Source organism: Sus scrofa, chromosome 13, assembly GCF_054392235.1.
Source record: "Sus scrofa isolate SSC_HxYL_T2T_F1_AM1 chromosome 13, Sscrofa_HxYL_maternal_Yorkshire_Landrace_v2.0, whole genome shotgun sequence".
NCBI classification, from domain to species: Eukaryota; Metazoa; Chordata; class Mammalia; order Artiodactyla; family Suidae; genus Sus; species Sus scrofa.
This window is the reverse complement of record NC_139395.1, coordinates 18,893,094-18,918,341: the sequence shown is the minus strand read 5'-3', so window position 1 is coordinate 18,918,341 and position 25,248 is coordinate 18,893,094. Positions and strand designations below refer to the sequence as shown.

General features: G+C 44.6%; 1 protein-coding gene across 4 annotated transcripts in view; it reads right to left on the bottom strand.

Moving 5' to 3' along the window:
* Positions 1–25,248, bottom strand: part of PLCL2 (phospholipase C like 2) — a 209,494-nt gene that overhangs the window by 49,649 nt on the left and 134,597 nt on the right. For all 4 annotated transcript variants that reach the window (XM_021069677.2, XM_084991835.1, XM_084991833.1 and 1 more), the window contains one exon: positions 961–1,036. In XM_021069677.2, coding sequence (XP_020925336.1) covers positions 961–1,036 — 76 coding nt within the window. The remainder of the gene's footprint in view (positions 1–960; positions 1,037–25,248) is intronic.

Genomic DNA, 25,248 nt, shown 5'->3' with positions numbered 1-25,248 from the left:
TGGAAGTTCCTGGGCCAGGAATCCCACCTGACCCAAGCTGTTGCAGTGACAATGCCATATCCTTAACCAGCTGCACCACAAGGGAACTCCAAGAGATGACTTCTTTAAGACTAGGTAATAGTTATAGTCTCTTGATCTTAAAGAACAGTAACAAAAACCCTAGAAGTAAAGGAGAGGTATTCGTATTTATGAATTCCAAATATTCTCCACATTAGAATCTTTCAAATTGATGTGCAATCAAAATTTGAAAACTGAAAAGAATTCCATTCTGCCTATTCTTATTACAACACAGAACACTTGATTTTTTTGGTTTTATCACAGCTAAAATTAATTAGATGGTTGTTTGTGTAAGTAGAATTTGATAATCTAGTATAACATTTGGTTGTGAAGTGAATGAACTCATCAGCCTTTGAAAATGCCAGTGCATTAAAAATGCCAAGAGGTTGTAACTGGTGTTCATGCTCCTGCAGACACATTCTTTCTCTGCTCAGGCTGTTCCTTTCAAGGTGTGTGCTAGGGAGTCATGGTGGCAGCACAGGTAATGAGGAGGAAGAGATTAGCGCAAAGGGTCTCAGTCCTCACCTTAGAAAAGCTTAGGAACCTTTAACAGCTATGAACTCTTAAGCCATACCCTGGACCATGTCAATATATTTTAAAAGCTCCTCCCCACCTGAGTCTGCTATCCAAGGCTTGAGTATTAGCATTTTTCTTTAGCCATGAAAAAATACTTTTTATATCTGATTTTCTTGCTATAGCATCAAAAAGATGAAAGAGCTCAGGTGCAAGAGAGATGATGCTACTAATTTTTTTTTTTGGCTGCAACCACAGCAAGCAGAAGTTCCTGGGCCAGGGACTGAACTCAAGCCACAACAGTGACAATGCCAGATCCTTAACCACTCTGCCACCAGGGAACTCCACTGCTAACTTTATTTGAAAGGGAAGAAACAGATTCTCACTCACCTGCCTTCTGACAGTGCACAATCTTTTCATACACTGCGTCCGCATTCTCAATCAAGGCCTTGAGGGACTGGATCATCTGCAAAGGAAACATCCAGACACGAGGTCACACTGACAGCTGGACACCAGAGGGTCCACCCTCTTGTGCAGGGATCATTGGACAACATGGCTGGGGGGATGCAGGGATGCACCCCCTTGTCTGAAGTCCTGCTACTCCAGTTCAAATGTATATGTGGAAAATGACAACGTCACACCTCCCTATACAGCAGCTCAAACCAGGCTGTGAGGAGGGTGTTCCCAGGTGGTGAGGCTTGTTCGGGACTGGACTTGAACCTTGAGCCGGTACAGAACTGAGTCTGTCCCAGTGAGAAAAGCTCCAAATATACAGGTGTACACATCCAATCTGTCCTTCATTTCAACAAAACCTCCTACTTCAGCTCATAGAAAGCTCCAGCACCTATACACCCACTCACTTCAGCCAAGGTGCCTTCATCTGAAAATCAGTTTAAAACTTACGAAGAGGATCAAAAAACAGCATTTATTTTGACGCATTACTAATGGCATCACTCAAACTAGTATCTTTAATGTTCCTATCAGTGACTTTAAAAAATCAGTGTTGAGCTCTTATTCCAAATTGCATGTGCCTGTTTTAGGAGATAAGCTCAAATAAGTAAAAGGATCAGGATATAGCCGACCGATTATTTCACTCATCAAAATACTGGGAAAAGATCTGTCTGAAGTAAACTTTTTGGGCTCTAAAATCGCTATGAAAAATGGGATAGCCAGATTCAGGTCTCACAACTCCAATGGATACAATTATGATCCTTGCCGTAAGTGCAGACTCCACCTTTCTGTATTTAAATGTCTAGACATTTCACATTTTTTTTGTATTTCACAAATTCTATTACTTATCTCTTTTACATGACCATTCTATTACGTTTCCTTCTTAAAAAATTTTTACTGGAATATAGTTGACTTACAAAGTTGGGTTAATTTGGGGTGTACGGTGAAGTAAATCAGTTACACGTATACACATATCCATTCCTTCTCAGACCCTTTTCCCACTTAGGTTATTACACGGTACTGAGTAACTGTGCCGTGCTATACAGTAGGTCCTTGTTTCCCCCTATGTTATATATAGTAGTGTGTGTATATCAATCCCAACCCCATAATTTATCCCTCCACCCACCATGTCTCCCCTTTTATAAACGTAAATTTAGTTTTGAAACCTCTGAGTCTGTTTCTGCTAAGTTCTACTGCAGCATTTCTATTAGATTCCACACATTAGTGATCTCATATGATACTTGTAGGACCATTCTATTTTAAATAACACATACCAATCCACCATTCTCCATTCCTTTAAGTTCTGCCTTGTTTTTCCTTATGGTATTTATCACAAACTGCCATAGTCATTATTTTACAGAAATGAAATATATGTGGGTTGGATTATTTATGTAACTCAAAGAACACCATGTTTTATTAGTTATTCTTATTTAAACTAAAGCATAATCTACGTGCCTCTTAAGAAGTACACCAGACTCTTACAGTGAGTCACACAGCATTTATCAACTTGCACTGTTGTGAGAAAATTGTAGTAAACACCGTGAGGTTTGAGGGCCCAAGCAGGTGTTCACTTATGCCTTTGTTCACTATTCAGCAGAGGGCTCCCCGGGTCAGCCCTTGAGCAGGGGACACAGTGACCTACAAGACACGGACCCTGTCTTCAGGAAGTCCACAGCCTAGCGGTACTTTGGAATTCAGTATTTTCACGTTTGTTCTTCAAGACCTGAGTCATTCTTGTAAATTAAAATATTCTACTTTACAGCTTGACATACTGAGCAGGCAGTGATAAAAAATGAATAGCTAAGTACTCGATTGTACCGATATAAAGTCATTTGTACCGTTACGTAATTTGCATGCTGAAAAGGTTCATCTCGTCATCAGTAACCTTTTTCAGCTTTGATGTTGAGCCAAACAAAATACATGAAGAAGCAAGGACTTCCAGCCAGGATGATGGCTGTCACAGCTCAGTATCAAAGAACTGGCCAGCCGGTCTGCCATCATTCAAATGGGGGGGGAAATAGCAATGAAACGAGGCTGGCCATGACACTAAAGGGCAAGATAAGAGTGGTAACAGAAAGAGGGCAAGGCAGGAGGACACCACAGCAGGATCAAGCCCAGGTTCACACATGCAGACAACCAGAGGGAAAAGGTGTCAGAGAGATTCCCCAAGGAGGGTGGTGTGGGGGCTGAACGAGCACAGATCTACATGGGCTCCTGAGCTCTGCCACTGAGGATGAGCTATCAAATTTCATGAAGACCTCATTTCCTACGTGCAAACCAAGTTCAATAAAAGAAATCCTGAGGGTTCAGGAGGCTGTGGGGATTAGAGGAAAGGACACAGGTAGCGGCAACTTGCAAATGGCGATGTCGAGGTTGACGCCCCCTGACTCCTCCAGAGCACCTTCTAGACACCCAGAATTGGCTGAAAGAGGGTGCCTTCCTTTCCAATGCTTGCTGGCAATGTTTCACACGCCCATTACTGATACTAGTTCTGCTTGAAAACCCTGGTGTGATAAAGCCCAGAGAGACAAACCGCACTATCGTTCTTAGAAACATCTTGCAGTTTAGTCACTGAAGGTTAAGCAGGGCTGTACCTTTTAACCATGAAAGACATGCAAGGCTAAAGAAATGCAGGTCCACCTCGGGGGTCTGGAGAGGGACGCTCCTCTGCCCCTAGGCTCTGTGACACCTGGAGGACCAGCCCTTTACTCTGGGGACAATCAGGTACGGAGGCTCTGCGTGTGGGACCCTGAGCTTGGTGCTGAGAATTCACCAAGAACAGAACGCCCTGGGACCATGAGCAAACAGGAATCACGTAAGATGTGGCATCGTCACTGCCAGCCACATGCTCCTGAGCCAGCACAGGGCAGTGGGAGAGTTCAACACCAAATCCTTCTGTCATGAGGATCAAGGCGCCCCCTGACTTAGGTGCGGTATACAAATGATGCAAGTAAGGGATGCAAACACAGGGAGGAGCCAGTGCCCCGGGTTTGGAAGTAAACAGCAGCAGGCACCCGCAGAGGGTGTCAGAGGAGATTCCAGAGGGAGGCAGCCCAGCAGAAGGTGGGCACACAGGAAACAATCAACGGCACTGGGGTCTGGCAGGAAGAATCCCCCCACCACACCCCAGACCTCAGCAGAGATGATTCACACTGCACACCTGTCACTGAATGAACACACCCCTCCCTATGGGAGAAGGAACTGCCAGTTGTCAACTTGTTATAGTTGTTAAGTCACATACTTAGAATTAAGTTCGTCTGTGGTAAATCACTTATAGTTCTTGTCCACAGCTTGGGTCCACTGATTCTCACCTCCTGCAGTCTTTGCCCGAGTTCTCCTTGAGTAAAGGGCCCAACTAGGTGTTGTTCAGGGAGCTCTCCAGGCTGAAGGTTCCTATTAAGAGCACTGGGTTCAAGGTCCAGCAGCAGAGAGGGCAGTGCCAGCCCAGGCTCCGAGCCCCCACCGGCTGCTCTGAGGGCTGATGCCTGGCTCTCATTCAGTGACAACTGTGGCTTCATGCATCGTGGACACGGGGGAGGGAGGGACCCTACGGGGGTGCTGTTAGATGGATGGGGCACCAGTCTCGGGCTGGGACTGTTGCTTTATAACAAGATAGGATTATAAATAGCACAAGTATTGGCTGACTGAGTCAAAATGAAAGTCATTCAACGCCTCCTCGGCATCAGGTATGTGCTGGGTGTTCTCTGTGACCTCTGATGCTCACCAAGCCCATGCCGGGTGGGGGGTTGGGGTGCTGGTTTCACAGATGTGAACACTGTGGACACGGGAGGGAAGCCACGTTCCCAGGACCAGGTGGTTTGACAGGCAAAAGTCTGTAAGTAATCAACAGTGGGACTGGCATCCATGTGACTCAAGGCCTCTGCTGCTAATGGAATAGGTCTTGACCACTAGCCGGCAGCTACACCCGTGGAGGAGAGGAAAGCACATTCCAACCAGAGGCTGGATGGAAGCAGAAGGGAGTTTCCTAGCTCCTGACGGGTGCTACACACCGGGAGCAACATCTCAGCTACTGGCCTGGGCCCAGAAGTGTCTCTACTATACAGCACTTTGGGACAACATTTTTTTAAATGACAATAATACACCATTTACTTGGCCCCACTTAACAATTCATTATTTAAAAACAGCAATCATTTATATTTAATGTGAAAACACTAGAACGAGTATCTTGGACTAGACAGAAGCAGATATGTGGGGAGTGACACATCGAGAGATGAGTCAAAGGGAAAAACTGCTTTAAGTTACCTTTTTTCCTTTGTCTGCATTACATTAATATGTCAGTACAATGCAAGAACCAATTTTGTAAGCGCTATCTGCATTAATGCAAGTGCATTCATTTCATCAAGTCCCATTAAATGCACAGGTATAAGTCTCAGCACCAAAATTAGACATCCCACTGCCGGCCCAGCAAACTGACCACATGGATGGGCCCTCATACTATGTATGAAGTAAACGCTGCTTTAATATAGCTGTTGCTAATGGACTTTACATTAGTGTCCAGTTACCAGTACCTCCTAAATTTCTGGAACTAATGCATTCAGAAAATCCATAGATTTAACATAGCCCAGAAACCCATTTCATGAATTTGATCAACTCTAAAACAAGGTTTTGGGGTTTTTTTCCTGTCTTTTTAGGGCCGTACCCATGGCACATGGGGGTTCCCAGGCTAGGGGTCTAATCAGAGCTATAGCTGCTGGCCTACGCCAGATCCAAGCCATGTTTGCAACCTACAGGACAGCTCACGGCAACGCCAGATCCTTAACCCACTGAGTGAGGCCAGGGATTAAACCCGAAACCTCATGGTTCCTAGTCAGATTCATTTCCACTGTGCCACGATGGGAACTCCTAGGACAAGAAGTAGATAGATGGAATTCCTAAGATAAGGAGTAGATACAGGACTCACGTAGATGAAAACTAGGAAGTTTCAACAAAAGGCAAAGTAAAAATTAAAGTTCATATTTTATGAAGCTGGAAAGAAACCAGAAAGAAATGCCCTGTTTTGAAAGTAACTCCCCATGTTGGTATAAGGAAAACTTCTCTGTTCATAGATATCATTATGAGAAGAACTATTTCTATATTAATGTATTTTACATAACTATATTTCTGTATACCACTTCATTTTCTGTTTTTAAACTTCCCTATCAAGTAGGAATAGTCTGTTCTCAGAATAAGCAAGTCTGTGGTTCTACGTTGTCAGGATCCTATGTCTGATTATAGACAATGTACCAAATCTTCTTTTACTGCAGGAACCCAAATTTTGATAGTTAAAAAAGGAATTTGCTAATCCTTTTAAGTCCTTGAGTGACACAAGTTTAATAATAACAGGAATAACATGGTCTCAGTTCTGGATTTTTTTTCCCCTTATCTTGTGCTGTCGCTCAGTTTCCAATTGAAAATGACTCCACTGAGTCCTCCTGAGGCTTCCCTCACTCTGATACATGGTTGCTGCCACTGCTTCGACTGTGGCCGTTTCCAGTGATTAAAAAGTCCCAGAAGCGCTGAAGTCATTGTAAAAGAGAGTGGCTAGATGGCAAAAAAAAGTTTTGTTCTCTCATATGGGTTCTGTGACTCTGTGACACACCACAGATCTCCTTCCCAACTCAAATCATCGGGCATCGATCTCAAACTTGCCAATGGACTTACAAAAATGATACACCTCTCCTCCACCGCCCCCCCAAACACCCCCGGAGCTCCAAGGCCATCTTGAGAGCCATACAAGCCTTTGTGGACAGTGAATGTCCAGGTGGCAGGTGTGGCTCAGGGGAGATCCTGGGAGGAATTGACCAAAGCAAGACTTGCCTCTTGAGGCCCCAGGGATGGATAACGAAGCAGTGCCTGTGAATCAAGGGTTGAGGTCTTCAGAAGACAAACCAGTTCAGTCCAAAGCAGTATTTTCCCTCCAACCTGAACTATCTCTGTGGCAGTCTCGGAAGCTCAGTGTCGCTGGAGGACTGTCACCCTTGTGCTACACAGCCCTACAAAGTCAGTCTATTCACCAAGGCTGAGAACAGAATTAAAAATGAAATTCCTTCAGGAATCCGACACTCTGGTGCCTCTTTCGGTGCTCCTGGAAGTAACATCCTCTCTGTTAACAACGGTACTTCTGTTTTCAACACTTCACAATAATCATTACTGTGTGGGTGAAGAATTTTCGAATCAAATGTGGGAACTCTGGGATCCAGGACTTCGAAACTGAAATGCAGAGGTGAAACATTTTCTTTCACGAAAGCTTCCAAGTACAGCAAAACATCACAGAACTGAACTAATGGAAGAGAAACTGTTTATGAAGCTATTGTTGGAAATGACAACGTAGCTTTTCAATACCTGAAAGTAATATAAAAATCATACATCTGCACTGGGGCACAAAAGTTACATGGCTACAGGGGGTCTTTGCCCAGCTGAAGCTACCATTAAAGCTGCACCCCCCCATCTGACACACACCGCTGAGTGGGTACCATCCAGGGGCCAAGGGACATCAGGCCATTAACAGCTGCAGTCATCATCCCTTCCAGCAAGGTCACTAGGAAAACACTTTCTAAATAACAAACCATTTCCAGAGTAACTCGTCCTAGTTTCCTCATGAAACCTCACTTCCACATTTCTCACTATGCAAATAATAGGAAGTCACTGGGGGAAAAATCTATAAAGGAGAAAAATGATAGAACTCTGCCAGAAAAAAAGGCAATACTGGATTGTTAGCAAACATGCAGCAAGGAGCGTGTCAGGGTGCTACAGCATACGGGACCCCCTGCCAATGCGACAGGAGGGGCAGGATATAGATCCATGTGAAGCATTGTTAGGCTCTCCAGTCATGTCCACGCGTGTTAGAGAAAAGTAGGGAATGAGCTTAGAGAAGGGCAAGATTGGATGGGATACAGAATTACAGTCGAGGTAGAATGTCAGGACTCTGAACAAACGGTAAGGGAGGAATGGGGGTTTGGATGTGATGGGGGGCAAGAAGTAGGCAGGATACAGAGAGGCTGGGAAAGAGAGAGGGGCTGCAGAGAGTCTTAGGGAAGGACAGGGCAGGACTAGGGGACCAATGAGCCCTGGGTGCAGAGGAGCCAAAAACAAAGAGGGTAAGGGGGACAGATGAGGAAACTACTGGAGTTCCCGTCATGGCTCAGTGGTGAATGAACCCAACTAGTATCCACGAGGATGGGAGTAGGATCCCTAGCCTCACTCAGTGAGTTAAGGATCGGGCACTGCATCTGTCACGTAGGTCGCAGACACGACTCGGATCCTGTGTTGCTGTGGCTGTGGTGTAGGACGGCAGCTGTAGCTCCTATTCGACCCCTAGCCTGGGAACCTCTATATGCCATGGGTGCAGCCCTAAGAAGACAAAAACAAACAACACCATCACCAACAAAAGAAAACACTGCCCCCAACAGCTACAAAGCTTTTCCAGGTTCGCAGCATGCCTCTAACGTGTTGACTCCTCAAGGATGTGGCCCTCTGCCCCAGCTGAGAGGAGGGGTTGGAGGTGCACAGGGGTGTCTTTTGAGAACCTGCAGCAGCAGCTAGAAATTGTGGGAAAGCTTGGTTCTGGGGCTGGAGAATAGGGAGTTTTCTTCACCAAGGTAGCAGCTGAGATGAGGGAATGTCTGCATCTCCGGGGGAGGAATTTGAAAGATAAATGAGATGAAAACATCAGCATGATATTCAGGAATCACTCAAATGAATAAGCAGAGAGAACCAGTGTCAGAAAGGCAGAGGCATGGTCAGAGGGCAAGGAGCACAACGAGAATGCTGAGCATTGCCAGGGGTAGGAGGAGATTTCCTGGAAGGTCTACAGAGTTAGGAGCTCTGGATTTGGTCATCTGGTAATTTTGGTCAATGCAATCAAAGCACTGACAGTTCTGCTGTAATGTGACATACGTGTTCCTAAGAATCTCCCCACTGTGAAAAACTGTGTGATTAAATAATGCAAGGCTTGTGGGGAGAATGGGGTTAGGGCACAACACTAGAAATTTTGCAGTGACACATTAAAAAAAGGCAGGAACAGGGAGTTCATGTCGTAGTGCCATGGAAATGAATCCAACTAGTATCCACGAGGATGAGGGTTTGATCCCTGGCCTCACTCAGTGGGTTAAGGATCTGGCATTGCCGTGAACTGTGGTGTAGATCGCAGATGTGGCTCGAATCCGGCGTTGTGTGGCTGTGGCGTAGGCTTGGCAGCTGTAGCTCCGATTGGACCCTTAGCCTGGGAACCTCCATATGCCACAAGTTTGGCCCTAAAAAGCAAAAATTTAAAAAAAGGCAAGATTCGGCCCCCTCCAAAAAAAAAAAAAGGCAGGAACAGAAAGCAAGCAACAGCACAGTCCTGCAATGATTAAGGAAGACAAAAAACTTTGATGAGTGTGGCGTGTGGCACTTGACATTGAAAATGATCTGAAGTTTCTTGTGGAAGTGGGATGGGAAGGGCAGCAGCTCATGAGTCACTGTGAGTGGTGGAAAGAGGGGTCTGACACCTGAGGAGAGGTTGTAACTAAGACGTGGAGGGCACAGCTCACAACATCCTTGGTGAACAGATGTAGCTGGCAGGTGTCTGAGGTGTGTGTAGCAAGGTCAGTTCACCCTGGACAGTGCTCTGCCCTCACTTGTGTTTCTTGTGGTCAAAACTGTATGCAGACAAACACAAAATTCTTGTTAGGGTAAAGTTGTTCCCTAATGCACACAAATAATAACACACAAACAAAGCTGCATTTTCAAAACAAGTTTTACAGCAGAACTGACTATAAAAGGGAGAGTATTTCAAAATCTATGCAATTTTATTGTGAAGTAGAGTTAAGCTCTCAACATCTATCAACTTCAACCTAAGTATGCTTGTGGCATCATACAAGCTTGTCTCAACACTGTACTCAATTATTTTAAACTATTTTAACAATCATTGCTTGTCAGAGAAGAGATGCTGTATAAATCTGGAGCAAATCCTGAATTATGAGTGACCCAGGGTCCACATTCTAGAGAAGTCAAGAATCCTTCTAGCTTCTACATATGCTCTCAATTGGTCATAAAGTTCACTGCAGGGCTAGCGTGGTACATACCTAAGGGTGATGAATGGAGCTCTCCTGCCACTTAACTTTCGTCTAAGCACTGCTATAATCTGAGTATCTCACTCACTACATTTCAGATCAAATCCCATAAAATTACATCCCCTAGAATCTGTAGGTACCTGGCTGAATTTTCACAATCCACGTCTCTATCTACCACTTATCACTCTAAATCAGTTTAGAACTATATTCACAGGCTCAGAAACGGCTGCATTTCCTAGTAATGCAGTTTTAATTAAACCGTAGTTCCCGAAGTGAATTACCATGTCCATATACAAGCAAAGAGACACTATGCTTATTACTAGACAGATAGCAATATAGATCTTGGCCGTACTCCCCTAAACAACCATTTGGATTCAGTATAAAATTCATGGAAATAAACAGTATCATGCAGTCAAAAACAACCAAAGTACTCCCGTTGGTTCTTACTTTCTCTTGGTTCTTACTTTCTAGGAGTTGCTCTGGTGCCCACTGCACTTGGGATGGACCCAAGTTTACACTGTGGGTATTTCTAAGAGGCACTTCCAGCTTTAGCCACTAGAAGTCCTTAGTAATACACATTTGTCAGGCTGGAGGCAGGAGAAGGGAGCGAAGATGAGAGAAAACACCACAAAGAGGAAACAGAAGGGGGGAAAGGCACTACATGGAGGAATAAAAGTAAAAAAGACCAAATCAAAGAGCCAGGGCTTAGAGGAAATAAAACAGCGAATGCACCAGGGTGACTGACCTTATCAAAAACCATCCTTTAAACCAGATAAGAAATTTTTATTTCATGAAGACAAGTGAATAAACAATGAAGCCACAACCAAGCTTTTATGCAAAAGGAATTCATTCCTATTTCTAGGTTAACTGAGACTTAGCATGACTAGACGTCTCCATATTTTCCCAAACATATTTAAATATGACCTGGTGAAGCTCTGTAGTGCAGAATAGCTTGAGGAATAGAGAAGAAGGCTCTGGAAAAGCCAGGAGTTCCAATAAACCAAGAGATGAGTTATGAAGTCAACATACAGCTTTTAAACGTTTGTCCTACTATAAGTTGTTGCCAAAGTTTTGGAATTTCTGAATAGTTTTCGTTTCAGAGGTACACAGAATTTCAAAAAGTTGAATTTTGGGTTTGCTCTTGTACTGCTTCTGCTCCTGTACAATGCAATATTCAAAGAAAACAGAAACTGTTGAAAATTGAACAAAACAGAACCCAAACTACCCTAAAAAGGAACTCCAATGAAACCATAAATCTATCCAGAAAAACTCTACAATAACTCCTATCAGTTCATGCAGTGCTTTTCTGTGTGGAGGGCAGGTAGATAGTAAGTTCACATGCACTCCAATTAGAATAATCCTCTTATGTCTCTATTTAATGATCAACCTCACATGATCAGAACCTCATTAGGGAAGAACTGGGGGTGTCACATATCATTTGGCACATGATTAGCGTGGGAAGCCTTATGTAACATCCTCACACTGAACAGGCTACTTCCCCGCACATGATGAATGGGTCTGCACCACAGTGACCTCAAGGATGCACACACAAACCCTATCCTCTCTGGGGCCTTTGTCGCTGTCGCCTCTCGACTCTGAGTGCTTCTCTGATTTTCTAAACAATAATCATGATGTGCTTTACACGACGCCCTCACACTACCTCGGCAGGAGATGTAACTGCGCCTGGCGCTCTAATATCCTGTCACGAGAGCAGGAAGGGTATGAGCATGCAGGACTGAACTGCCGGGAAAGGCACTTCCGTCTGGGCCTGTGGACAGCCAGGGCCATCCAGTGGGGATGCAGGCGACAGCTGGCCATGCACTTCTGCCTCCAATATATGTCTGGGAGGTGGGAAAGAAGGGCCAGGGCACCACTGTGACTCCCTCGATCTTGAGGGTTTTTAAGATAAGGAGTTTGGGATGCAGGGGAGTGTCTCCCAGAACCGGTGAGAATTTTAAAGCTAGACTAAGCATCCCTGTGGGAAGAAAGGGGAACTCAAGCTCCTTACAGCCAATTACTCAGCGAGCAAGCTACTTCCGGAGACTGTAGTAGGAACTTCTGGATGCTATATATTACTTTCAAGTCACCAAGGACCGTTTAGTTTTGACATGCTCGTTTAAACTATTATTACCAAATTAATTAAATTTCAAAAGATACAATTTGAATTAAACAGAGTACCACGTTTATTACCATCTACTTATATCAAGCCTTTTCTCCAAGGGGGATCAAGGTGATTTAGAAACTCCTAATTAACAGACAGTAATCCAATCATACTCTTACTGTAAGGTGTCATTAGTTTCTCTCAGGTCTGTGTTAGCTAAGTATAGATGTTAGTTAACAGGGAAAAGCAACTGGAGATTCCTGTGTAATGAAGAGCAATATTTTTGAGCACAGTGAAGAGTCTACAGTACTCCGGACTAGCATAGCTAGAAGAGCAAGAACCAGTTGACCGGCTACTACAACATTTACGGTACAAACCCAAGTGTCCTTTCTGGTGCTGACCACAGAACTCATGTGCTCCTCCATCTTCCCCTTTCCCAGGAAAGAGGCAACTAACTGCCCTAGTAAGGTGGTGGGAAGCCTAACCTTCTGCTTTTCACTTTGCAACTTTCCACCTGCCTTTATGAAGTGGAGTAACCCTGTCTTCATAAACAGCAAAGCTGCTGCTCTCAGGTTTGTGTGATGCTAAAATATACACAGACAGGTCTTACAGCATTGAGGGCTGCCTGGTGCTAGCCTCTGAAAACTCACGCTGATGTGACGGGGACTACTGTTTATGCTCTGGGCCAGTTACATGCGATCTCAGCCCCTCTGAGGCGGCGAGATTGTGCCAATTTTACAGATGAAGTGATGTGCCTGGTCACAGAGTAGGCACTAGAGCAGGGACTTCCCACCCTCAGGGCCCGTGTTCTTTGCTTGAACAGCCCTCCTACCCCCCCCCACCTGCTTCCCACGTGCTGGGAGGGTCCTCCTTCCTCCCCCAGCAGCTAGTCCCAATGTCTCTAGGCAAGAACGATACTATGCACATGTGCTCACACCCATGCACACCTGCCTGGGTCTGTGTGAACTCACAGCTGTGCTCAATGAGATGTGTCCTTGGCCAAACACACCAGGACACATCTTGCGTCGGGCACTGGGAGTGCCCTGGGAGTCGGTTTTCGGTGGCAGGCGAGAGGACCAGGACGAAGCCTTGCACATAAACCCACAGCCCGTGGGTTTGTGTGCGGGGTCTGGGTTTCGCCCCTCAGGAGCACAGGAGTGTGGGGAGCATCAGGGCTAGCAAGTGCTGGAGATGGGGGGTGGGCGTTGAGGGAGGATGGTTGTCCAGCATTCAGGAGCCCTGCCCACCTACCAGCTCATGCAGCAGGCAGCTTCTGAGCAGGCTACGGAAAATCATAAAATACTGCAGTTTACTGGTGAACCATGTCCCCACCTACAGGGGCTTCCCAGAATCAAGCCGCTCTCCTGCCTGGCCTCCTCCTCTCTCCTCCATTCCTCACTCAGCTGTATTTTCTCCTTCGGGCATTTGAATCTTTAGGTAGGGCATGTCAGACAGGGCAAAGAGTCCTCTGGTAAAGGGATGGGAGACTCTGAGGAACTGAGGAACACGCCAACGGTCTGGAAGCACTCCCTCCTCCCACCTCCCAGTTCTAGGTCTGGCCTCCAGCCCCAGCCTTCCCACAAACACCTGAAGCTGCCCAGGAACCTCAGGCCTCCTCCTCTTCCTGGACCAGCTCAGGTGTCACTCACTGCCTTTGGATGGACACTGGTGCAACCCTCTGGCACTGAGACCAGAAGGGCAACCGCTCCAGCCTCCAGCCCTAGCCAGCCCCAAACCTAACCCTCCCAAGGAAGGCTTTCTGTGTGCATGTAAGTCAGTCAAGTTTGGGGAGATGTAGGCATGCCAGGACACAGACATAGGGAAGGAAGGACACCTGATATCTGTGTCCCTCAATCAAGGTCACAGTCAGTCATTCAAAAATATATTTTGAGTGCTGCCCTCTGATGTGAAAACACAGTGGTAAGTCGGACACATATGGCTGAGCTCTGACACATATGGAGCTCAGATTTGGGGTGGGAGACAGAGGTACCTTAAAAAAATGAATCAAACCAGTGAAAGTGTAATTATAGGTTGTGATGTGTGTAAGAAAGAAGCAAAGAGCATGAAGAACAGCCCAGTAGGAGTTCCCATGATGGCTCAGCGGTTAACAAGCCATGAGGGTGCAGGTTCCATCTCTGGCCTCGTTCAGTGAGTTAAGGATCCAGTGTTGCCATGAGCTGTGGTGTAGGTCACAGACATGGCTCAGATTCTGCATTGCTATGGCTGTGGTGTAGGCCAGGGGCCACAGCTCCAGGTGGACCCCTAGCCTGGGAACCTCCATATGCTGTGGGTGCAGCCCTGGAAAAGACAAAAAGACCAAACCAAACTAAACCAAACCAAACAAACCAGCAGAGTGTTTAAATCTAGAGGCCTCCCCTTCCCCTGTGGGAAAGAGGCTCCATTCCCAGCACCTTTTCTAATTTAACCCCTTCCCATAGGACACAGCTTTAAATAGAACACGGTAAGCATGGCCTAGATTTTATAATTGCAGAGAAAGTCCTCCCCACTGCCTTAAGGGAGGTAAGAGGAAACCAGAAGTTTTTCAGAAGAGATGCAGAGCCTGCCTCTGTCCCCACCCAATTCCTCTTTCTCTGCCCGCCCTCCCACCCCACCCCCGCACCCTCCCCTAAGGAAAGATGCTTGATTGGACTGAGAAAAGGAGCATGACTTAAACTCAACTCTTAGTTCATTTTTAGTGCTTCAGTCCCTAGGTAGAGCAATCAGATTGCATGTCTCACTAAATACGCGTGAGGTAAGTCGGTTACAGATTTCACTGGATTATAACACAAAATTCTGGTTGACTGTCACCATTTTCTGCTGGAATAGCATGCTTTCTTCATGAGCACTATAAGAAATGGGAGTAAACGTGCATTTTCAGAGTAAACTAGTTTCCTCTCTTAGTTCCCACCTCTAGCACTTTGAGTTCTGATGGCCAAATGTTAGTAAGTAGTATCTTAGGGATCCAGTGCCTCTTCCAGGACAGGAGTTCCAGGGGATATGGCACAAGTACTGTAATCTTCTACAGATCAACATTCAAAATGCACTGAGTGAGAAAGAAGGAGAGAAAGAGGGAGGGAGGGAAGGAAGGAAGAAAAGAAAGAAGGAAGGGAGGGAAGGAGAAACTTTTAAAGTCATAATTTAAGCTAGCCAAAGTGAATCTGGAAACCAGTGCATCAAAATACCCTAAGTAAAAACACACACACCAAAAAAAAAAAAAAAAGAAAGAAAAAGAAAGTAAGAAAGAAAGATGAAAAGAAAGAAAAGAAAGAAAAAAAGCAGTTAATGAACCCAACTAGTATCCATGAGGATGCAGGTTCAATATCTAGCCTCACTGAGTGGGTTAAGGATCCTGCATTGCCGTGAGCAGGTGGTATAGGTCACAGATGCAGCCTGGATCTAGGGTTGCTGTGGCTGTGTGAGCTGTGGCTCCAATTTGACTCCTAGCCTGGGAACTCCCAAACACCATGGGTGTGGCCCTAAAAAGCAAAAAAAACAAAAAACAAACAAACAAAAAAACAAAACAAAACAAAAAAAACAGGATCAGGGAAAATTCCTTAGGGTTTCTTTGTTTGGTCTATTTAGGGCCCCAGGTACAGCACATGGAAGTTCCCAGGCTAGGGGTCTAATTGGAGCCACAGTAACACAGGATCGGAGCTGAATCTGTGACCTACACAGCAGCTCAGGGCAATGCAGGATCTTTAAGCCGCTGAGCAGGGCCAGGAATCAAACTTAAGTCCTGATGAATACTAGTCATGTTTGTTATTGCTGAGCCACAGCAGGAACTCCCCCATCAGGTTGGCAAACGTTTTCTGTAAAGGAGCGGATAGTACAAACTTTAGGCTGCTGCTCCTCTCTGATGTTACCTGTGAAACCAGTCACAGAGAATGTGACGGCTGGGCTCTACCAAAACTTCCCTATGGCACTGAGGCTTTAATTTCATGAATTTTACATGCCACGAATTTTAATTTTTTTTCAACCATTTAACACGTAAGTACCATTCTTAGCTTGCAGGCCATTCAAAAACAGGTAGAGCCAGGCCTGCCCACAGGCCAGCATTGCCCAACCCCTGTTCTAAAATGTCACAGGACACATTGTTTGGTGATACTGGACTGAAAGTGTTCAAGAGAATGTAGTTTGGGACGCTGCATGCATTTTAGAAAAGCACCTGAAAAATCAAGTGCAGTTAGTATTCTAAAAGGATAAGTATGTTACAGGTAAACAAAGGAAACATTTGGTTACAGAGAACTGTAACACTGGTCAAAGACTTTCACAGATTTATAACAAAGCTAGAACTTAGTTTTAGGAAATCAATTGAAAACTAGTAGCTGTCAACTTGGTTACATTTAGCTAAATACTCAAAACAACCATTTCTACTCACAGATTTTTTTTTTTTTTTTTTTTTTTTTTTTTTTTTTTTTTGCTTTTGGCACCAGGTAAGTGATTATTTAAAACTAACATGATTTTGTGCCATATGATGACATAACTAACACTACTGCTCCATTTCATCTCTCTCCAGTGTAGAAGTGTAATAATTATAAAGAAAACGATCAACATTGATTTCAAAGAAAATCTGTGAAGATTCCCACAAGTAGAGAAAGGCTCTCCTATATAAAATCTCCATATAAAAATCTATAACATTAAGCCCTAAAGATGTGACTAATTCTGAATGGAGTCTGGAATAAATGTTAAACTCCTTAGCATGCTATTTTTAAGTTAATTGATAATTAAGCTTGTGGAGTTAAAACTTAACTTCTAACACATCATATTGTCCACCCACTGAGTTTACTGTGAGAGTAATTTTCTTATGGTTCAGAATTTTAAATGCCTTAATTAAGTTAGAGAAGACTTTAAAACCATGATTAAGTGCTATTTTTATTCCTGATAAATTCGTGTCGCAATAAAATCAGATTTCTGATGTCAAAGGTGGTTATTTCAGTGGGGTGAGTGGCATTAATTATTTCACAGCCATCTGGGGGGATATAAGGAAGAGAACGAAAACCAGGAGCTGTTAAAATAGAATAACGAGGGACGGTTCCTGCAGGCCCCACTGACACAGCAGTTATGCATGTGGTGGGGAGTCGCCCCCGGACGTGTGCTGATTAGAGAAGCTTGGCGAGGCCCGGGTGTGCCCTCCCACCTACACAAAAACAAGAAATAATGAATCCGCAGGCAGTGCTGAATTTTATTTCCCTATAAACTTGAGGTCAAACGTAACATATCAACAAAATACAGGCTTAAAGCATAGAAAGCGCCAAATGTTACTGACACACTACATCTCGCTGCAGGGGAAAATCACCACTGCCTCATTATTCAAAAGACGAAAGGAAAACACCGTAAAATTTTTTTCCAGGTCACGACTAGGGTTATAACAGATAGGATAAAAAGGTCATAAATGAGTATACCCTACTGCCAAGAAGTGGTACTAGAAGGTGGCCCAAGGAAGGGCCAACAATTACATTTAGTACTCAAATAAATTCTGAAATACGTGATTGTTCACATAAAGTGGTTATTCTGATAGCTTCTTCTTTTTTTTTTTTTTTGTGGAGCAGAATCCATCCAAATGATCCCATTTCTGGAGTTCCCACTGTGGCTCAGTGGAAATGAATCTGACTAGCATCCATGAGAACATAGGTTCGATCCCTGGCCATGCAGTGTTGCCATGAGCTGTGGTGTAGGTCATAGATGTGGCTTGGATCTGGCATTGCAGTGGCTGTGGTGTAGGCCAGCAGCTTTAGCTCCAATATGACCCCTAACCTGGGAACCTCCATAGGTTGCAGGTGCAGCCCTAAAAGGACAAAAAAAAAAAAAAAAAAAAAAAAAAAAAAAAAAAAAATCCCATTTCTTAGAGAGCTGCCTTCTACCATGTGACTGCACATCCAAAGAGTATGTGCCCACAAAACCAGATGGGCTCCTCACTGCACTTACAAACCAATCTTTGCAACACCACTAACAACCTTCTAGAGGTATCTGAGTAATTTAATCTTTCCATCACCTCCCCGTGGGACCCACAACACTATCAAATTTCTCAATGGAAAAGTATTTGCTGCTCTAACCTACACAAGCATGGGTGTCAATGAATCAAGTTAATCTCTGATGAGTGGATCTTGCATTTACAAAGTCAGGGGATGCTATCAGAACATCCAGAACTCCAAACAATAACATTCTACCATCACTGTGGCTTACATCCTTTCTAAATTCCATCCTGAATATGGACTACAATAGGGCACAACGAAATATTTAACAACTCATCTTTTTTTTGGCGGGGGGGGGCATGTTTCGAGGTTAGGGATCAAACCCGCACCATAGCTGCAACCTGCGCCACAGGATACTTAACCTGCTGAGCCACAAAGGGACTTCCTAAACAATTCATCTTTCTGAGGAGTCTTTGACGAAAGAAAAATACTTCTAGAGAAAAGTTCACATGTGTGATTCTTACTGGTTAATGGTAGCCAGCACTTTGAAGCCAGCACTATTAAAGTTATTACTCTGGCAAAACAGCCCCCCTTAACTGGCTGGAGAATGTTCCGAACCCCACAAGGACTGGACAGCAGGGCCAACTAAAGCTCAGGTGGCAAAGGCAGGCCCCTTCCCAGGTGCTGGCTTCACATCCCTAACACCCACCTGGTTAGAAACCACCACCTGAGGCAAACTAAGTTAAACAGCAATGGGGTGTGGCCCAGAAAGCACTGGATTTTCAGAATGGAGGCCACACCTGGAGCCCTCCAAGGTTTCTGTCCCAGGTCTCTGCAAGCAATGGAGAGGAACTCACTGGTCTCTCAAGGTAAGGGCTGGCACAGTGCCTCTGTTTCAACACACAGGTCAGAGGGTCAAGGATAGACACAGTTCCCCTCTGGGTCCAAGGCCAAAGCAAGCCAGAGAGCCCTCAGGCAGAGGCGGGAAGCAGGCTGAATGCATCAGTGAGCCGTGAAGGGCAGGTTCTAGTTCAGCCAATCTTCACTTTTGTGGAACTGAAAGGATTTGGAACTCACAAGCTGCACGAAGACAAATTATCTATCACATACTGAAAGCCACCTCGGTCCTTCCTCTCTTTGAACATCACCTTTCTGTTTAGAAAGGATTTCTACGACAGTACCACACTGTGGACACCACAACAGTGATCTCGAACTTCAAGATGTCAAACAAATCCTAAATGTTGTAAAAACATTCTCTTTTAAGAAGGGCGGTATATTATTAACAGTGTTGGATGCACGTATCATGAGAAAATCAGAAATTTTGATCTGGAAAACCTCAGTTGCTACAAGTGTTTACATATGCATGAGGCACATGTCCCTAAAGTTATTTCCTCCCTTTTTTCCTCTCTTGGCAATTACTAGGCTTAACATAAATTCTTCATCAGTCTAACCTTTCCCAAGATGCTCTAAGAAGGATGTTATTCACCTAACAACAATAGTAAAGGTGACAGATTCCATTTTTCTTGATGATCATAACACAATTTCTCATTCTTAAAGTTGGCACATCGCACTTCTTACTCGACCTTCTGGCGCCTCCCTGTAACACCCAGGGTTTGTTTCTCTCTCTCTCTCTCTCTCAGATATTTTTGGACATTTGTCTTTCTGGGAAAATCCAGAAGACACAGTGCCATGGGGAGGTAAACGCTGAGAGCTGGATATGACAGCAGTGGGAGGTGTGACGGGAGAGTGTAAAGCTGTCTTTTTTCCCCAGATATGTTGCCATAGTTTATAAACCATTTTGCCCTGGGGGCTTTCCACCACCCACTCAAACACCGAGTTTCAGAGCCTGGGTGAAAAGCAGCTATCTTGTAAAAACAAAGACACTTCTCAGTTTTAAAGGTCAAATTAGAGGTTTATTTGGGTTCCCACCGAAATGAAAGGCTTGAAAGTCAGGATATGTCAAGGAAAAACTATTTTCTAAATTATTGAACATATCAAGAAACAACCCATGGAGACCCAGAGCTTCACCCCAGGGTAGAGGAGAAGTCCCTCCAGGGACCAAGGTCAGGCCAAGGCTGTGCAGCCCTAGAATGCAGGAGGGAAGGAGCAGTGCAGGGAATGCTGGGAACCCGCCTCATGGAGCCTTGGGACCTGGAGATGGAGCAAGGAAACCCCTGAACTTCGGGGATCAGCCCCAAGGTACACAGCAGGGGGTGAGCTTTAGGAAGACATTCCTTGGTAAGGACACAGAAGGAGACTTCTGCAACCAAACCCTCACCAGGCAACTTGTGGCCCCTCTTAAAGGAGATAAGGGAAAAGAAAGTCTGAGAGACTGGGCATTTTACCTAAGAAGCAGAGCAAGCACAATCCAAAATGGACAATGTGAATTAAGGCAATGGATCAAGTTTATGCAACGGAACTAAAATTGAGGGACCCCCTACCTGCCCCTGAGAGAACTGGGAGACCTACACTTCCTTTCCCATCTGAGCCGAGTATGCAGGCTGAACCCAAACTCTGCCTCACAGCCCTGTGGTGATGATGGGCTGGAGGGGGTGACAGCCACAGAAATGGAAAGTCACCAGCACCACTGCATCCAGGAGATTCAGTTCTATTTATTCAGCATCTAAGGGGGATAGAAAGTTGACTGAACAAACTAGGATGAAGAAGCCAAGTTCTTCTTCTCCCCTTTGACAAGCCGCTGATGCCCACAGCCACCAAGGGGACTCTATTATTGGTAGAGAATGTGCAGAATTTTAGAGATGCACACAGTACTTCTAAAAAAATATCCTGTAGGTCCCTTGACAGAAAGAAGAACTCAGCAAAGAACCTACAGAGGTACCTTTAGCCACTGAGGAAACAAAATGAATTATTTCTAGCCAAGAAGAGAATGTATCAAAATTAAACTTTTCAGGAATTATACAAGAACAAAATCCAATATTCAAAGTGGAACAGGGAAGCAATTCCTTCGCTCTTGTACAGGAAGAAAAAAGACTACAGCTCTTCAATGATCATGGTTTTATCAAAAATTATGTGATGTTCTTCTGCATAAATCATAGGCTTGAAAAGAAGTTCCCTAACTTTTCTGGAGCTTTAGGGTTCAGATCTATTTGATACAACCTTCCTACCAGATTCAGTGAAAGAATGTGTTCAAAAAATAAGCAATCTTGTTCTGCCCCTTTAAAAAGCAACAGAAGGGGCTCTAAGGGAGAAGTAAAACAGTAGAAATCTACCCCAGCAAACACCTGGCCCTGAGCCACAGCCCCATAACAGCTCCCCAGGTGGCTTGGTTCAAAGGAAACCAGCCCCAGAACTGATGAGATGCCAAAAGCAGGCTCCCATTCTCATTTACCAGGACCGCTGGACAGTGCCTCAGTTACTGTGTCCTGCCTCAGCCAGGAACTGAAAAACATCAGACTGTTAGTATGTCAGATGATACCGTGGCTGACTTAAAACCGTTTATCATTCCTCATTTGAAGACACCATCTGACAACATGTGGGGCTCCATTAAAGTCTGCATCACTGTTCTCCTAGAAAGCTTGGAGCTGGTATCAAATTTAACTGGTAATAAAACTGCTAATGCTGAAGTCTCCTCCAAGGGGATTGGCCAGCCCCCAAAATGCTACTTTTTCCCAACTGTATTGGGGGTGGGGTGGGGTGTGTGTGTAAGAATGCTCCTAAATATGTGTTCCTCAATGGTTGCTATGGAGACGTGTAAAAAACTAGTGGATGAGAGATACAGTTGTGTGATCACCACATCACACCTTAAAGCATCAGCTTCCCGAAGTTTCTCAGTCTCCCCGCTTCTGATGGCTGAGTGGCAGCCTCTACACCTGATCTGATGATACTTGTGACGCCATCATCACATCCTATCCTTTCGATGTTTCTCTTCCCTTCCCTTAGGCGTGGCGGTCATTCTGCGTGGGTCAGCTGTATGTATGGTTGTAACGATTCCAGAGAAACTGCTTTTGGAAACGTCATTGGCTGGACCTCCCTCATCACTGAATTAAACTAGAGCCTTTGGGTTTCTGCTCCTCCCCTGCAGCAGGATGCATCCACCTTCCCCAAATCTTTTTTTTTTTTTTTTTCTCTTTTGTAGCTCAGTCTTATCCCAAAGCATAACACTCTATTTTTCGACAGTTATAAAAAACTGAGAAAGCTAACACCTCCAATTAAAAGATGCTTTTAAGGTCAAGTTCTGAGCCTCGGAGGGGATGGGGATCGACAGTAACCTTATTACAGATCATCTCTGGCTTCATCCAGATGGGCAGGGCAGGCTCCATCGATTGTGAAGTGTGAGCTATCTCTTTCCTGCAGTACGCAATGGCCAAACGCATGAACCACATCAACACCACAAAGCAGAGCACTCTTGATGCAGCATGCTGACTGCCAACATACCCAGGTAAGGAACGGCCTTGGGTTCACCTATTTTATTTCAGGGATATTGTTTTATTTAAGAAATAGTTAAAGTAATGAGTTAGAAGGAGCTGCTCAGTAACTTAAGCAAAGAGCATCCTCCCAGACGAAGCATCTTGTTCCTTCCTCTTTTTTAACACGGTTCTCTCCTAATGAAGTCCCTGGAGGAGGCTTTCTCAATTAAGTGTGAAGGCAATTAAAATCAAGGTTTTTGTGATGCTATAAAGATTGAAACACATTAATTAATTTCAAATAGAAAGTAGAGACAAAGGAACTGCAATGACGAGAACAAGTTCATGGATCAATAAGAAAACCAAGGAGGAGTTCCGTCGTGGCTCAGTGGTTAACGAATCCGACTAGGAACCATGAGGTTGCGGGTTCGGTCCCTGCCCTTGCTCAGTGGGTTAACGATCCGGCGTTGCCGTGAGCTGTGGTGTAGGTTGCAGACACGGCTCGGATCCCGCGTTGCTGTGGCTCTGGCGTAGGCCGGTAGCTACAGCTCCGATTCGACCCCTAGCCTGGGAACCTCCATATGCCGCGGGAGCGGCCCAAGAAATAGCAAAAAACACACACACACACACACACAAAAAAAAAAAAAAAAAAAAAAAAAAAAAAAAAAAAAAAAACCAAAGAAAGAACTTTTTTTCTTTAAAAAAATGTTTATTGTGATAAGGACACTGAACTTTAAAAGCTATCTTCCTAACAAACATTACGTGTACAATACACCACTGTTAGCCACAGGTTCAAGGCTGTACACAGATGGCTAGGACTGCTCCATCTCACTTACCTGAAGCTTGGTGCCTGCTGATTTGTAACTCCCCACTTCCCCCTCTTCCCAGGCCCAGTCACAACCACTCTGGTCTCTGATTTTACGAATTTGACTATTTCAGATGCCTCGTATAAGTGGAATCACGCAGGGCTTGTCTTTCTGTGCTGGGCTTGTTTCACTGAGAATACGGCCCTCAAGGTCCAATGAAAAAGTTTTCAAGCGAACTTTCCTCATATGTAACATTTCACAAAATATTTAAACTTCCAAAGTTTTATCTCTGTGAGGAAGAAGGCTGACTTCTTGGTCTCTATGTGTTAGTATAGATCTCATAAAATATTTAAAAACTTTAAGCCAAAAGCAGACGGTAAATCTGAAACTCATAAGCAAAGGGAGCTAGGGAGCGGAATCGTTTCTTTCATCCACATTAAAGGGATGGTTAAAATCGCTTCAGTTCGAAATGAGGAATGAAAATTATTACATATTTTCGGGAGAGGAAGGGAGGCGTGGTCCTGAAATGCCCTGGCAGAGCATTCTCAGGAGCCCAGCCACCCACCCACCAGACTCTCTTACTCAGGTCACATAATCCCCTTTAAACTAGCCTTAGCCCACATAAGACAACAAACATAATCGTGATACTTAATTCTCACTCAAGTTCATTTACACATAAGCAAAATATTTAAAAGGGTCTTTTTTTCTCAAGTAAAAGTCCAGACACTTATGATCATATTCCTTTTGAGAAAAACTTACTCTGTTGAAGAGTCTTCCTTATTTTAAGCTCATTGAATCAGCCTTTTTTTTATTTATTTATTTATTTATTTATTTATTTATTTATTTTGTCTTTTTCAGGGCTGCACCAGCGCCACATGGAGGTTCCCAGACCAGGGGTCTAATTGGGAGCTGTAGCCACCAGCCTACGCTGGAGGCACAGCAACACCAGTTCCGAGCCGCATCTACAGCCTACACCACAGCTCACAGCAATGCCGGATCCTTAACCCACTGAGCAAGACCAGGGATCGAACCAGGAACCTCATGGTTCCCAGTCAGATTCGTTTCCTCTGTGTCACAGCGGGAACTCCCGAATCTGCCTTTTAATACACACCAAAGTCCTCAAGATGAATCATTCTCCACCTTCATGGGGAGCAAGAATTAGAAATAAGGTACCCAAGACTTCAAGAGCCCCGCAGGAACAAAACTTCAGATTGTGATTATTGGAGCTATCAAGGCTTCATTGACAGATTCATTATTCATCTACACACCAGACATGACTCCTCTTCCCGATCTGGATTGAAAAAAAAAAACACTGGACAAACAGACTAGTCCGGCTCTAAACCTGGCTCTGCCATTAGTTTGAGGTATCGCGCCATTTTCATTTTCTCATCTGCAAGATAAAGTCGCTCAGCCGGTGGCCTCTGGCTCTCTTTCGACTCAGCCCTCTCATAGTCCATTCTCCTAGTTCTGAGCACGACCCTTTGCTGCTCAAAAACGTGCAAGAACTGCCATGGTCCACACTTTAATTTTCCAGAACACGTGCTTCTGGCTTCTGAGCGTGTTTCACCCCATGACCTCATCTGACAATGGTCTCCTCCCTTTATCTCTACCTGCTGATATCTGACACATTCTTGAAAGTCCAGCTCGAAGGCCAACATTTCCTTAAAGTCTTCCAAATCCCTAAACTTGAACCTGACCATTCTCTCCTGTGAACATCCAAATCATTTGTTTACATATTTTAAAATCTCTCCCTATCGTCTTTCACTTTCTACGCATACACTTCCATCACTTCTACTAAACTGCAAACTCCTCCCAGGAAGGAAAGCCTTGTCTGCCCACCCTGTCCTTCCCTCTCCCCAGACCAATCTGTTCCTATTTCACCCCCACCTGCCTGGTCCAGGAAGGTGTCTGTACCTCTCTTCTTCCTCTGCTCCTGAATGACTTTGACACCCGCCTTCCTTTAGGTCCCAGCCTCAAACCTCACCACTTCCA